Consider the following 13,961-nt stretch of genomic DNA (forward strand, 5'->3'; position numbering starts at 1 on the left):
TGGGAAAGTGTGGGGTTTTGGGGGGCTAGGTCCGGCAGACCGGGGGTGTTTGTGTGCGTGCGGACAGGCCTGCCGCCGCCACGGCAGCGCCACTGCACCCAGGCACAGCCGACGGCGCTGCCCGGGGCTGCCCGAGGGGGCTCAGCAACGGCGGGGCGGCGCGGCGGGACCCCCGGCAGCGCCCACCCCATCCCGCGGCAGCAAAATCCCGCCGGCTGCTGACCACGCCCCCGCCCCGCCCCTGGGCGGGGCATCCACGCCGTGACCCCGCCCACGAGCCCTTTTCAAACAGTCCCCGCCTCTGGGCGGGGTCGAGGGTGGCGAGGCCCCGCCCCCGCGAGGAACTTCCCGCTGGCGGCGGCGGCGGACGGTGGCCGCCAGGGTCCGTTTCGCGCTCTCCCATGGCGGAGCGGGAGGATGTCGCTGGTGTTGGGGCTGCTGTCGCACACGCTGAGCAGGGTGCTGCGGTACTCCGGGCTGCGTAGGGGTTGCCATGCCCCCCGGAGCCAGGCCATGGAGCAGGACAAGGCGCTCGAGGTTTACGGTGACTGTCGTGGGGTTCAAGGGTCGCCCCTCGGGGAGGCCTGGGGCGAGGGGCCTGCGGGGGGCTGCGGGGCGGGGTCGTGAGGAGCGTGGGGTCCCTGAGGGGCCCTGAGGGCTGCCGGTGCTGCGCCCTCGGCGGGCGTGAGGCGGGGGAAGCCGGGCCCTGCCCAGCCCTCCGTGGGGACCGGGAGCAGCGTCCTGGGGCTGAGTGCGCGGGGTCCCTGAGGGGCTGGGGCGAAGGTGCTCTTGGGGCAGGGGGGAGTACGTTTGGCTTGCTTGGGAATTGCAATGGCTGCCAGGGAGGTGGGGTGGCGAGGGGTTGCCCTTGGGGTGCTGCAGAGTCCAGGAAGCGTTCGGGGAAGGGCGAGGGCCTGTCCTGGGTGCCCGCTAGCTCTCCCCAAGCACACCGCCAGCCCCAGGAGATGGGGCGGATGCTGTGACCTTGGGATGCAGCGTGTGCCATGGATCCCGAGCAAGGAGCGCGCCGAGAGGGCTGTCCTGAGCCACCGCTGGACTGGTGGGAGATGCTGCTGCTTCCCAGCTCCTGAGCGTGTGGGAAGGGGCTGGCCGGCTGCTGGGCTTGCTCGGCCCCCGCTCCGCGGGGAGTTACCTTAGCGGTTCCTCACCTTAGGCAGAAGAGGGGCTGGACGCACCTGGAAAGGCGAGTCATTCCAGAAAGGTCAGCCACTTAGTCCAGCAAAATGGAAATTTCTGTTGCTGAATGACAGAGGTTTTTGTAAAATATGGGGAGATTTCACCTCTGGAAATGCTGCATGTAGGATCTCAGAGGCTTGCAAAAACACTGTCAAGCTTCAAGGCACCGTTATTTTGTAGGCAATTAGGAGTAGTGTGAGGATTTTCTGCAGCACTGTACACAGTTTTATCTGAAAAGACTAAAAGAGGAAACAGTGTCAAACAAGCTCAATTTTAAAACTTGAGAGATGTTTAAATATAGATACTTTAAAACATCAGTGGTTCTAGGTAAGAACCTAGGTTATGAACCTCAAGCGTGTACGTAGTCCTCTTGATTTCAGTTCATCCGTACAGTTGTGCTTGCGCATGATCTTTGCAGAACTAAAGCATCTGTCTGTAGAACTTTAGATTTAAAAGACCAGAGACATCCATGAAGTACTGCTGAACTAAATCAACTTCAGTGTTCCTCTCACTGCTTGGTGAAGTAATTGATTTCTTTTTCAAGTGGGACTTTTCACAAAGGAAGAGGATAAAATTTAAAAACAGAGGAAGAAATGTATCAGAAATTACACGGAAATGTGTATGTGAAGATACTTCTGTTGTACGTAAATACAAAGTAATTTCAGTTGGACTAGGTGATTGGTGTAGGTCTCTTCCAACTGAACTGTTCTATTCTTATGGATAAAACATCAAAAGGCATTTTAGTGAAAATTCCCCTGCTTAAAATCAAATGGGGTTAGATGTGGCAGGATCAAAACCATTTTCTTTAAGAAGTCTTTCTGTTTTCCTTGAGATGGTTTGTTTGGCTAGACTTCTGTAGTTGTCTAAGACTTAAAGCAAAAAGTGATACTGGAGACCGAACAATGGAAAAAAGGTGAAAATACTTCTTAGTGGTCTGACAAAAGAGATTATTAATCTGTTTGCTGGAAAGCATTCTAATAAAGCTAGGCAGCTTGTTTGCTTGTTACTCATCATGATCCCTAATGAAACTGAGGGGACAGTTACCAGTTCTTTGGGAACATGGAACAAATAGCCTGGTGGCATCTACTGTGTCTTCTAGGTTCGTAATTCAGCAGCATCATATCCTTATGATGTAGACAGAGAAACAGAGGCTAGGGGCTTCAGAATGATTCAAGCAATTGTCTGCTTCCCTGGAAATTAGGGAACAGGGCTAAGTTCTCTCATTCGTACCAAATTTTGTTTTACGGTGTGAGTGATGACAACTTACTTTGGACAGCAAGCGTTTCCCAGCCCTGCTGAAGGGTTTACCTAGGTTTTGAGAGCAGTTTGAGTAGCCCTTGCAGGAGGGTGAGAGGTTCTGAGAAGGTGAGGTGAGTACCAGGAATGAAAGCTTATCCAACTGTACATGCATAAGTCTTTTCCTCCCTCACAGGTCAGAGGCTTTAGGGTCTGCCTGCACGGATGGAGTCCAGACAGACAACGAACTACCATTCCTGCCCACTGGCTGCCTGCTTCCTGCCTGCCTGGAAATAATATAGCAATGTTAGTGGCACGCTGTACGATGCCTGTGATGCCTGCTGAGAGGCTGGGCTGTCAGCCCAATGGCAGGAATGCACTGAAAGCGGCTCTGCAGCTCTCAAGAGCTGGGTGGGTCTGTGCTGAAGCTAGACTGAAGGAATTTGCCATAGCAAAGACTGGTGTCACGTTTGCTTTCGCAATACAGTTAGCTATTGTAGTAGCGCTATTGGTAGGGCTACACTACAAAGAAAATCACTACAGCTGGCCAAAAATACCTCCCCGTTCTTTTTTAACTGGTTTTTTTTTGGAAGTGATCTTAACCTGTATCCCTTTAGTTACCTTATTTATACCAGAGATGCTTGTACTTGCATTTCTAAGGGGCAAACAACTGCATACAAGGCAGAAGCGAGTGAGAGGTGACAGCTGGGAACTTCCTGGGTTTGGCCTTCACTGTCAAAATGAGTGCCTCTTCAAGTTAGGCCATGTACGTGGCACCGACGTGAACAGGCTGCAGATCTTGTTGCCTTTCCTTCTGTGCTACATTACTCAGCAAATACATCGAAATGCAGAGACTTATTTTTTCAGGCTCTTAGGAAATCTACTGAATTCATATACTCTCTGGTGCATTATTTTTCAGTGCCCTATAATCAAATATTGTAGCTATTGACTATTACTTTAAAACCTTTTGCGCTATGGAAAAAGCAACAATAAATGTACTTCTGTTCCATTCTACGATGAAACCTCCTTAAGCGAATCCAGAACACGTTGCTTCTATAAAAGGCAATGCTGCTTATCATTTTCTATACAGGTATATTAAAACTAGTTGATCTCCACATTTCGCAAGCTAAGGGAGTGACTGTTGATACAGAGAAATATGGATTAGTGCGTTATTTTTGTATTGTCTTTCCTTAAGGTGGCTTCAAAATCTTATCTGTGAGGCCCAGGCTGGGAAGCAGAGAGAAGAAAATGAGAAGGAAATCTGGCTTGTCTTGTTAATGTTAGATTTTGAAAAACCTGAAAGGCAAGCAAACCTATCTGAAATACAACATCTACGTATATCTTTTGGATAGGCTAATATTAAATGACCAGTAGTTCCGAAGGTAATACATATCCTTGAACAGGCATGTTTTGATTTCTCTTTATTGTGATGGGATTGTAAAAAATAACAGCGAGTTTAGAACTGGAATGTGAAAAATATGTGCACGGTGAACAATAAATGCCTCAATTTGCCCAGTTCTGAAGCAATTTGTGTGATAAAGTATCACTGATATTTACAGCTCTGCCTTTTCTGAAGAGGAGCAAAATAAATGATGCTGAGAAGATGATTTCTAATAAAAGTACCTTTTATTAAATTCAGGAAAGCTACTTTATTGTTGGTCACTTGTCTTCTGCTTTAGATATAATCCGTACTATCCGGGACCCGGAGAAACCTAATACTTTAGAAGAACTGGAAGTGGTAACGGAAAGCTGTGTTGAAGTGCATGAGATAGGTGAAGATGAGTATCTGGTTATCATCAGGTTTACACCAACAGTACCTCATTGCTCTTTGGCTACTCTCATTGGTAAGATTTCTGTTTCACTAAATCTGTAACAATGGGTGTTAAGTTAGTTTTAGGTTGTCAGAATAACATCAGTCTTAGTTAAAATTCAGTGTTGCTTTGCCAGCGGTTTGACCAGGAATTTCATCTTGAGAACCCTACTAGCAATGCAAACAAACAAAAACCAGAAGAACTGTGGGGACATCCGTCTGTTTTTATCAAGTTAGGGAAACTCTTCAAAGAGCAGCTCTCAAAAATCTACTGGGAGGTGGTACAGAATTCCTTCTTTATATTTTCCAAATTGTTTTAGTAATGTTAAACTAAAAACTTTGTCAGCTCTTAAATTTAAAAAAAAATGCTAAAACTTTATGACTGTTTCCCTTATCTTTCCCTTACCTTATGGACTGTTCTCCATTCCCACACATGTACAAAAACTCCACACGTAATCCAAGAATACAAAAAAAATTCTGGACTGTTAGGAGCTTGAAAGCAATTAAGTTGAATGAGAATCTACACTGGCTTATTTTGCTTTTTTCCTTCCTTATTATTTGTGGTGCGATCACATCTGAAAAATCACATCTGAGATCTCTGAAATGATTTGTTTAAATGTACTAAGGTTAGCAACTCTTACCATTATATATCAATACTCAGATTTTCAGTGTATTTTAAGGGAAAGGAAGTCTTTAATTTAATGAAGAAGTACCTGTATTTATGCCCACGTAAACCTTTGCAGCTTCATGTAGAAAGTAACGTAGATAGTGAAGCATTAGCATGCCAAAGAGCAAGAATTCATTTATGGTTTGACCCTGTTAGGAATGTCAGTGGGTTAAGGCTTAAACCCGAGGATCAACGATGTACGTGTCAAATCTTAAACTTCGTGCTAATCGCGTTCTCAGCGCTTAAATGTCAGCCAGGTCTTTGATGTCCGTTTGATCGTGCAGTTGTTATCGGTATTGTGTGACATCTGGAGCACAGTTCCTCATGCTGTTGTTACAGGAAAGGGTTATGGTAACTGTTTTAAATAGTTGGGGCGTATGTAAGAATGTAGGCAGTAAGCAGGTATTTTTTTCCAAACTTCCTCATCTGTATGGAGTGCTGTAAGCTGGTTGTTCTTCCAGGGAGTATTTCCTATTGCTGTTACCGCTGGCTCAGCCTGGGGACAAGCTGGGGCTGCGGTCGGGGTTTGTCCGTGCGCAGCTCATCGCAGAGCCAGGCCTTGTGGGGAAGCTGCAATGGGCTAGTGGTAGGGGTGTCCCCAAACTTGGATCCCGCTCCCAGAGATGAACCACAGCACTCCTCCGCTCAGTCTGTGCGTTAGGCATTAAGCAGTGAAGTTATGAGCTTGAATTGCGACGAAGTCATTGCAGGCTTGTGTTCTTCAAGCAATTTACACTGTTTTTTTAACAAATGTTAGAAAACAAAACAAGCATTCTTCTCGGTACTGATGCAGTCACAGTGACAGCTGGGAAGCTCTATGAAAAACATAGAAGAAAGCTGGAAATGGAGGGATTTGGCTGTATTTAGTGTTCCTAGGAGGTGTTTTAGAGACCAGAGACCTCCTAAGCTTGCAAGGCAGGTATGAGCTTAACTGAGAAGGCACGGCCAAAGGGTCAAGCTACAAATTATTTAGTCTCCTCTGTGGCTTGTGCTGCTCCGAATACAAAAGAAGGTTGCCAGTTATACCGGTGTGTTTTGATTGTTAAATATGGATTCTCTGAAAATGCATCTCCAACCTTGATTTTTACTAGAAAATCTCTTATCTGTTTTGTTTAAACAGGCCTTTGTTTAAGAATAAAACTTCAGAGATGTTTGCCTTTTAGACATAAGGTAAAGTATCTGTTCTGGAACTTCGGTTAAACTACGTGAGTGTGTGCCAAGTTCTCTTTGAAAGAGTGCGTGCTGCAGGATCGAGTGGACCAGCCCTCTGCGAGTGAGCCCTGAGAGCCAGAGAATGCTCTCTCATCAGTTAGAAACCAGTTAAGGGAGTTCCTCTACTTTATGTATGCATCATCTAGGAAGTCAAAACTTCAGAACAGGTTCATTAGAGTTTAGAAGAACTGCAGAATTCAAAACTGGAACTGCATTGGGGCCTGACCCTGGTCCATATACTGTCCCTAACAGGGCCAGCCCTGGCTGTGCTGCTGGGGTGTAAGAAAGTAGATAGGAAACGGGGGGTTAATATATCCTTAAAGAAAGCTGTTTGGGTCTTAGCTGGAAGTAAGAGTAGACCTTTAATGACAAATTTAGTCTTTTATAGACCTATTGAAACTTGCCTGAAATAATTTAAAGCATAAATTCATTAGCTTAGGATTTCTGGTGTTGATTTTTTTTTTTGTTGTTGTTGGGTTTTTTGGTTTTATAGTTGCTAGCTTCATCTTTCCAGTTAAACAGTGTAAAGTGAGACTTGCATTTCTAGAAAATTAGGTAGACGGTGATTTGTTATGCTGGACACATGGTAACAAATAGGTTTAGCTTCAGTGAGGTAAGACAAAAGGCATAGGATTTGTTTACTTGCTTTCCCTTTGGGATGTCAGTTTTATGAGATCTCCCTGCAGCTCAACATGTGTGAGGGCTTTTGTTGTTGTTGTTTTTCCCAGGCCTGTTACATGCATTAAGGTGATTTAGGTCTGGTTCAATTCTAGTCTTATAATCTGTTCCCATGCAGGAAATAGATACTGCATTACACTACCATTTTCAAATAGAACATCTGTGATTCTCATCATTGAGCGAAACTTATTAGGAATATCTCAGTAGGAATCTCTTCCCAAGGATGTCTTTTCAAGAGTGCTTAGCCTGTGAAAGTGACACTTGCAATTCTGCTGGCTTTTAAACAAATTGTTTCAGAACTGTGGCCTGCAGAGAACTTGTTGGGGAAGTAGTGCCAATTCTCCACTCTGTTTCCAGTAGCCTAACTGCAATTACATTTTCACGAGAGCAGTTGGTATTAGTGAGGAATGAATGCCTCCACAGTTTTGAAGAAAGATTACTGGGGCCTCTGAAATGGGGGGGGAGGTTGTCTTGTGATGGTGCCGCAGGGAAGTCTAAGATCAGCTCTTGCAATTGATCCCTTTTCGTTGTCTGTGAACATTTTTAAAAGTATGAATTGCATGCGTTGTATGTGTATTATACAACTTTTTTTCTTCCAGTAATGAATATGTTTGACTGTTGATGTATGCATCTAACATTAATGATCTCTCCTCTAGCTGGAAATCTACATATCTGAAGGTACACATTCCACTGAAGAAGACAGTAAGTAGAGCTTATGAATGAGCGCAGCTTTACACTGTGTGTTTGCGTTCTTTTGAGAAGTCCTTTTCTTCCCCCACCTTGCTATCCTTTCCAGAAATGAATACACTGTTAAAGCTTGAACATGAAACATGTAGTTGAGGCTGCTTCAGAAGCTGTATCGGTACTGTGAACATATGCTTCTTGTTTTGGGTTTTTTAAGCAAAAAAACCCCCACAGTTCTTGCAGGTGTTGAGTTGTGTTTATAACAAAAGAAGTTGCTACTGTGCTGCTGAATAATTAACGTGAAGAACTTCCTGACTGGTTGATCTTGCTATCTTAGCATCATCATAATAAAAATTTGTGTTTCTCGTCAGTCAGTGATGACTGACATCTCAGTCAATGTTTAAAGTAAACCTTGCAGGACATCAAAGTTCTTTCAGAGCTATAGCCAATCACTGGCTTAAGCAGCTGTTAAAGCCCTTGTCCAGGCAATGTCCCACGCATTTTGTTCTCAAGCATTAGATATCTTTGTATGGGGAAAATCGTTTCTTTTGATTAAATGAATAGAAATTGAACCTGGAGAACTTGGACCACTAATTTGTCACAAATTTCACGCTTGATTTCAAGACGTGTCATTAGTGCATCTTGATTCTTTTCCTAAACTGGAAGAGTAACAAAAGGGTTTGGTTTCTGGTGGTTGTTTTTTTGTGACTGAGCTTTCATTTCCTTTGTTCCCAAATTCCTATTAATCCTCTGTCCTTTGACTGCTGGCTCTTGAGCACCCTCATATTCTTCTTGTCTTGTTGTCCTTCTATTGTGTCTGGCACGACCTTAGTCTAGGCCATGCAACTTAAATGTCTGCCTGTAGAGTGCTTTACCGGCTATTGTACAAATTTCAGTTTGGGATGTTCTGCAAATAATATCTTCCACCTAAAAAGAAAATTGAAAAGAAAGTTGACACAATGTACCGTTACTGTACAGCAGCATTTTCTCAGTCTTTGAGCTGGCCGTTCACTAGCTTTGGGAAACCTTCGCTGCAGTATGATATCTAGCATTTGTCGTGTTACTGGTGCAGTATGTGTAAAGTACCACTGCAAACTGCTTCTGACTTCACTTTTCATGTGACGTTTTGCAGTCAACAAGCAAATCAATGACAAAGAGAGAGTAGCGGCTGCGATGGAGAATCCAAACTTGCGTGAAATTGTGGAGCAGTGTGTTACAGAGCCTGACTAGTAGCTGTAATACCCACAGAGTTATCATTTTTATACATTTCTTAAAATAAAAGAAGAAAATAATAATAATCAAGGCCTTGAGCTTAATACTTGAGTTCTTTTTATCGTCCACATATTTTTTAAAAGAAATTGTTTATAAGATAGATTTAAATTATGATTAATTAGTCTCTAAAATAAAGTGAAGTGTATAGTGTTAAAAGTTTGTAATTTCTGGTGTCCAGAGAAGTATTTTATGATTAAGAACAAAACAACACCTATGTACTGCCTTCTGATAGACATTGTGATATAAATTCAGTTTTGCAAGGTAAATTTCTACGTTGTTTCAATCATTGCACTGTAAAAATAAAACAGATTCTTGTACTGAAGTGCTGCTTTGTGAGTTCAGAAATTTTCTTTGTTTTTTTTCCTTTAAGCTTAGGTTTAGATTTCTGTTAGAGAAGGAAACATTTCATTCAACTTCTTCGTTGTTGATAAACACCTTAAAGCTGAAATGAATTCAGAAAAAGAATTTGGAACCAAGGGACTGGACTAGAACAAGGTAGATTTTTACTGGGACGCTAATCCTGCTAAATATTTGCTTTTTTCCTCTGTAAGTACATGTTTCTGACTCTGCAGGCTTTGCTTTATAATTATCCTGGGGGTAAAGTTTTCCTGTGGACGAGGTCTTGCCAGTTTGATCCTGCTTTTTCTTATGACTTACCCGCAGCGTGGAAGGTGAGAGAATTCCACAGCCCTTCATCCCTGTGATTCCCACTGCCCTGCTTCTTTTTGCTGCTCCCTCACTCATCTCATCTGGGGCGTCCGTAATGTTGCCGGCTGCCGCACGTTTCCGCGCTGCAGAAGTTCCCTAGGGTTAGTGTCCATTGCAGCTGTGGATTTGACTGTAGATTTACCTTTCCCTGAAGAATTGGGCAGATATTGCTCGCTCAGCTGTCCTTCTCCCAGGGGAAGGGATATTCGGTATCTGCCACGCAGCCACAGGAGGGCCTCAGCGGTAAATATACGTGCGGGGAGAAAGGCTGTGCCACCCATCTCATGCCCCGTGGCGCCTGACAAACTTCGGGTGTCCCAGGGGTGTCTTATCTGGTCGATGCGTAGCAATTATCCCCTGTTAGGGGAGATTTAGGGAGCCGTTCCTCGGTGGAACAGTGATCACTCTAGTGGGCTTGTATTTGGTTAAACGGTGAGAAATCCGTGGAGTTCAGTGCAAACATCTGCTGGGATTTCAGGGATTTGTAACCATTTTAATAATAAGCCACATAAAGCTTTCCTGAAGGCACGCAATGACTGAATGGACTCCAGCTAGGCTAGGCGTTATAAACAGTGGGGGAAATTTTTCCCTTTGTAAAACAGTATACTGGCACATCACAGCTGTGCCAACAAGAGCTCGTAATTCTCCCTACTTTCAGTGCCAAAGTTACCTTAGAAAAAGGGAGGAGTGGGTGGGATGGGGAGAACAGTCCCCTTTTTCCATAGCTTACTGCACATCTGCAGAACTGTCAGTTCTAGCGTATGTGTGGCAAATTACTTTCTTGACTTCAGTTACTCAGCTTCAATTAAATTTTACTTAAATTTCAGAAGCCTTTGTGCCCTCATTGCTCACCCTGAATTTAGCTTGAGGGAAGTAGGTATGTCCTGAAGCAGCACTTTCTATGGATGCTTCTGTAAAGTGTAATTAGACGTAAGCTTAAATGTGGGACACTGCTATGGCCACTACCTCAGGCATTCAGCAGAATGCGAAGGAAATCGGCTAATTGATGTTTGCATGGGAAATTAAAAATTTGGTACTGTTTCCAAAAATAAAGAAAGAACCCATGGACCATGGTTGGTTTTTTTTTTTTTTTAAATCCTACTTTGGGCAAAACCTAAAATCTGTATATTTAGACTCCTGCTGGAATGGTCTGTTGTGAAGTATCCTAAAAGGTCCTTTTTGCAAGGTTTTCTCTTGGGGTTTTTTGTTTCTTTGTTTGGGTTTTTTGTTTGGTTTAGGGTTAGGTTTTTTTCAGCTGGGAAGACTCATTAAATGGTTACTACTTCTGTAAAATAATTTCTTTTCTATGAAAAGCAGGTGGAGATGTTTTCCAGTTTTGCTGTGCCATGCCATTAAAACAGAAGTATAGGACAAGAGCAATGTTTTTCTTCCCCACTGTTTACTCTTTAATAAACTGGTTAGATGGTAACCATTGCAAACTGTAGTTTCAGTAAATGCAATTAGCAGTTCAGCTCAATATAAAGGATTTATTCTGTGTAGTTACTTGTCATCAGCAGCCCAGCACTTCTAATACAACTCTTCTTCCAAAAACTTTTGAATTGCTAAATCGTGGTGTACTGTGACGCTTGCACTGTTCCTTGCAACTTCTGGTTTCGTTTATTGCTCCATAAGATTTGCTGTCATGCATCGTATCCAAAATGGCTTCAAGGCAATGTCTGCACAAAGTCAGTTTAAGAGAGTAATACTTCATATAGAAGAGTGTCTATTTCCATATGAAAATTCTATTAAGTAGACGCAATCTGTCATTTTTTTTTCCTTTTCTAAAGGATAAAAACGAAAGCAAAGTATTTCTTAGCTGTTAAGGGTTTCTGGAGAGAAGGCAATGAGCAGAGCTAGAAATGTTTTGGAAGTGTTCTCCCACGAGGGGGAGCGTTGAGAAAAGACCACAGAATCACGGAACGGTTTGGGTTGGAAGGGACCTTCAAAGATCCAAGCCCCTGCCAGGGACAAAGCCCCATCCAACCTGGCCTCGAACGCTTCCAGGGATGGAGCATCCACAAACAACTTCTCTGGGCAACCTCTGCCAGTGTCTCACCAGCCTTGTGGGAAAGAATTTCTTCCTTATAGCAAATCGAAGTCTCCCCTCTTTCAGTTTGAAACTGTTACCCCTGGTCCTATCACTTCAGGCCCTGGTAAAGTCTCTCTCCACCTTTCTCACAAGCCGCCTTTGCGTATTGCCAGGTCTCCTGGCGCCGTCTCTCTGCAGGCTGAACAGCCCCAGCTCTCAGCCGCTCCCCATAGGAGCGCTGGCCCAGCCCTTGGATCATTTCCGTGGCCCTCCTCCGGACCTGCTCTCTCTGTTCAGGAGCTTTCAAAGAACCTGTGCTCCAGTTCCTCCTTTTTATTTTCCCTTTTTTGTTCCTTAAAATCAATTCTTTTTGCCTCCAAGGGGAGCCTAATGCACCCACCAGCAGCAAACCCAGGGCTGTATCGCGGGTCCTGCCCGGTGCCGGCGCAGGGGATGGCTGAGAGCACGCAGGGCTCTGGCGAGGGTCACCACAGCTCCAAGGCTGCTGTTTGCTGGTTGTCTTTGCTTTTTGTGGGCTGTTTAATAATGGTCCAAGATGTAGATATATGGGGGCAAAGATAATTTTCTTTATCAGAGTTCCAGGTTACCCTGGGTTGAAGCTGCCATTAGGAACTGGGGAGTTGTCCCTCGGAGCCATCTCTTTATCTTCTAGCTCCACGTTTCACATCTTTTGCCTTTAAGCAGAAACTTTCTCAGAAAACTTTCATTCCTTGAGGAAACTTGTTACCACCAGAATTCCAAAATAGCACTTAGGTGCCTTTTTTCTCTGTCTCCTGCCATACCAAGACTCCCAGGTTTGATCTTTCATGCGGATATTCTGGGAACTAGATGGAAGAGGTCAGTTTTCAAGTGCAAGACTCAAGCAAAGAAGAAAAACCCTAAACCCTCTTACGCATTTGTAGCAAGAGGTGTATTGAAGAATGCTAAATTTGAAGACAGATCTGGATTTGCATCGCCCAAATCTTAGAGTGGTTCTGCCTGTGGTTCAGCGTGCTGCAGGTGTAAATTGCGCTCCAGAAGTGCATTTTAAGTATAAAAGTGAAATGCCTCTGATGTTGGGAGTGGGTTGGATGTGAGGGTCTCCTCCCACCACTGTTCTTTGGGTGGGTTTGATGAAATCTCTGTGGCAAAGCGACTTGTATCAAAGTGCTGGGGATTGACAAGAGAAATTTTGATTAGTTAATCTAACCAAGCCTTTTTTTAATCTTTCTGATATTTTTAAGCATTATTTTAAAATATTATAAGGACAAGAAATGTAAACATAACTGTTTGCTTCGGTTGGTATTTACTAGGTATTTACTAGGTATTTACTACTTGTCCTGGGTGGGTTTTCATGAAAATACTTCCTTAAGCATCATATCAGGATGCCATTTAAAACTGACTGCAGAATCAAAGAATGTCCTGCTGTAGCAGGCCTGCAAACTGAACGGATTTTCTTTTCCACTTGGTAACAATTTTTTTTCTAAAGCAAGAAAGTGAATATTTTTGTAGCACAATGCAGCATTTTCATGACGCTTCCATGAGCTGTTGAAGCTTCTTTCTGATGGATCTACTCCCACATAGGAAGCATCAAGAGAAAAATCAGAGAATCTTGTTTTGATTAAATGTTCCTTATGTCAGGCAAGTGTGCCTTCATGCCGTTGCTGTGTAAGCAGAGGCACTGCTTGTCAGGGCTCATGAAAGGAAGGAAACGGGCAACAGTTTCGGCCGCTTTACGCTGAAACGAACACGGAGCTTTAATCACAACGCATCTAGGGCCGGCCGCTTCCCCTACTGCCCCCAGAAAATAGGTACAGGAGGGAAATAGCTCTACAGTAATGGTTTTGCACAGAGTGGGAGGATGAAGAGAGGTTTCGCACTTCCCCACCGGCGCCGGAGCGTGCGGCACCTGCCTCTGCGTCACCCGGCATGGGGCCCTACGCTCCTCCAAACGCGCTGTGTGAGCTCATTCTCCGATTGGGAACGAGCCCTGACACCTCCTCGCAGGCAGCTCGCCATGCCGCAGGAGAGCAGCGCCGCGCTCGGCTGTCGCACGTGCACCGACGGCGCTGGGCGTGGGGGCCGCGTCCCATCCCATCCCCGTTTTGCACCGGCGTCATCGCACCGATGTCCATAAAGATCCGTCTTAGGGCTTCCCTGCAAAATCAGCAGCAGATCCCTGACCGGTCCCTTGAGTACCTAAATCATAGAAGCATAGAATCATCGAATGGTTTAGGTTGGAAAAGCCCTTTAAGATCATCCAGTCCAACCATCAACCTGCACTACCAAGTCTACTCGAAGCCAATCAAGGGTAGACTAGACTAAACCATGTCCCCAAGTGCCACATTTGCCCGTTTTTTGAACACTTCAATATAACAACAGGAAACGGTGTCGCGGTGCCGGAGGGAAAGCCGTAAAGGCATTGCGTGATGGCGGAGGCTCTCGTTGCTGAGCTGCTGGGAAGGTGC

At 44.5% G+C, this 13,961-nt stretch overlaps 1 protein-coding gene across 2 annotated transcripts; it reads left to right on the plus strand.

Annotated features, from left to right (window-relative positions):
* Positions 1 to 353: 353 nt before the first annotated feature.
* CIAO2A (cytosolic iron-sulfur assembly component 2A) lies at positions 354 to 9,078 on the plus strand. 2 transcript variants are annotated; one of them, XM_075713985.1, is made up of 5 exons: positions 354 to 544; positions 4,113 to 4,277; positions 6,031 to 6,080; positions 7,457 to 7,502; positions 8,617 to 9,078. In XM_075713985.1, the coding sequence occupies exons 1-5, from the start codon at positions 418 to 420 to the stop codon at positions 8,712 to 8,714; spliced, it is 486 nt and encodes a 161-aa protein (XP_075570100.1). In that variant the 5' UTR covers positions 354 to 417; the 3' UTR covers positions 8,715 to 9,078. The 2 variants fall into 2 exon arrangements, with proteins under 2 accessions (XP_075570100.1, XP_075570099.1); XM_075713984.1 differs by lacking the exon at positions 6,031 to 6,080 and having other exon boundaries at positions 377 to 544; positions 8,617 to 8,656.
* Positions 9,079 to 13,961: the final 4,883 nt, after the last annotated feature.

Source organism: Pelecanus crispus, chromosome 7 (genome assembly GCF_030463565.1).
Source record: "Pelecanus crispus isolate bPelCri1 chromosome 7, bPelCri1.pri, whole genome shotgun sequence".
In the NCBI taxonomy this organism is placed as follows: Eukaryota; Metazoa; Chordata; class Aves; order Pelecaniformes; family Pelecanidae; genus Pelecanus; species Pelecanus crispus.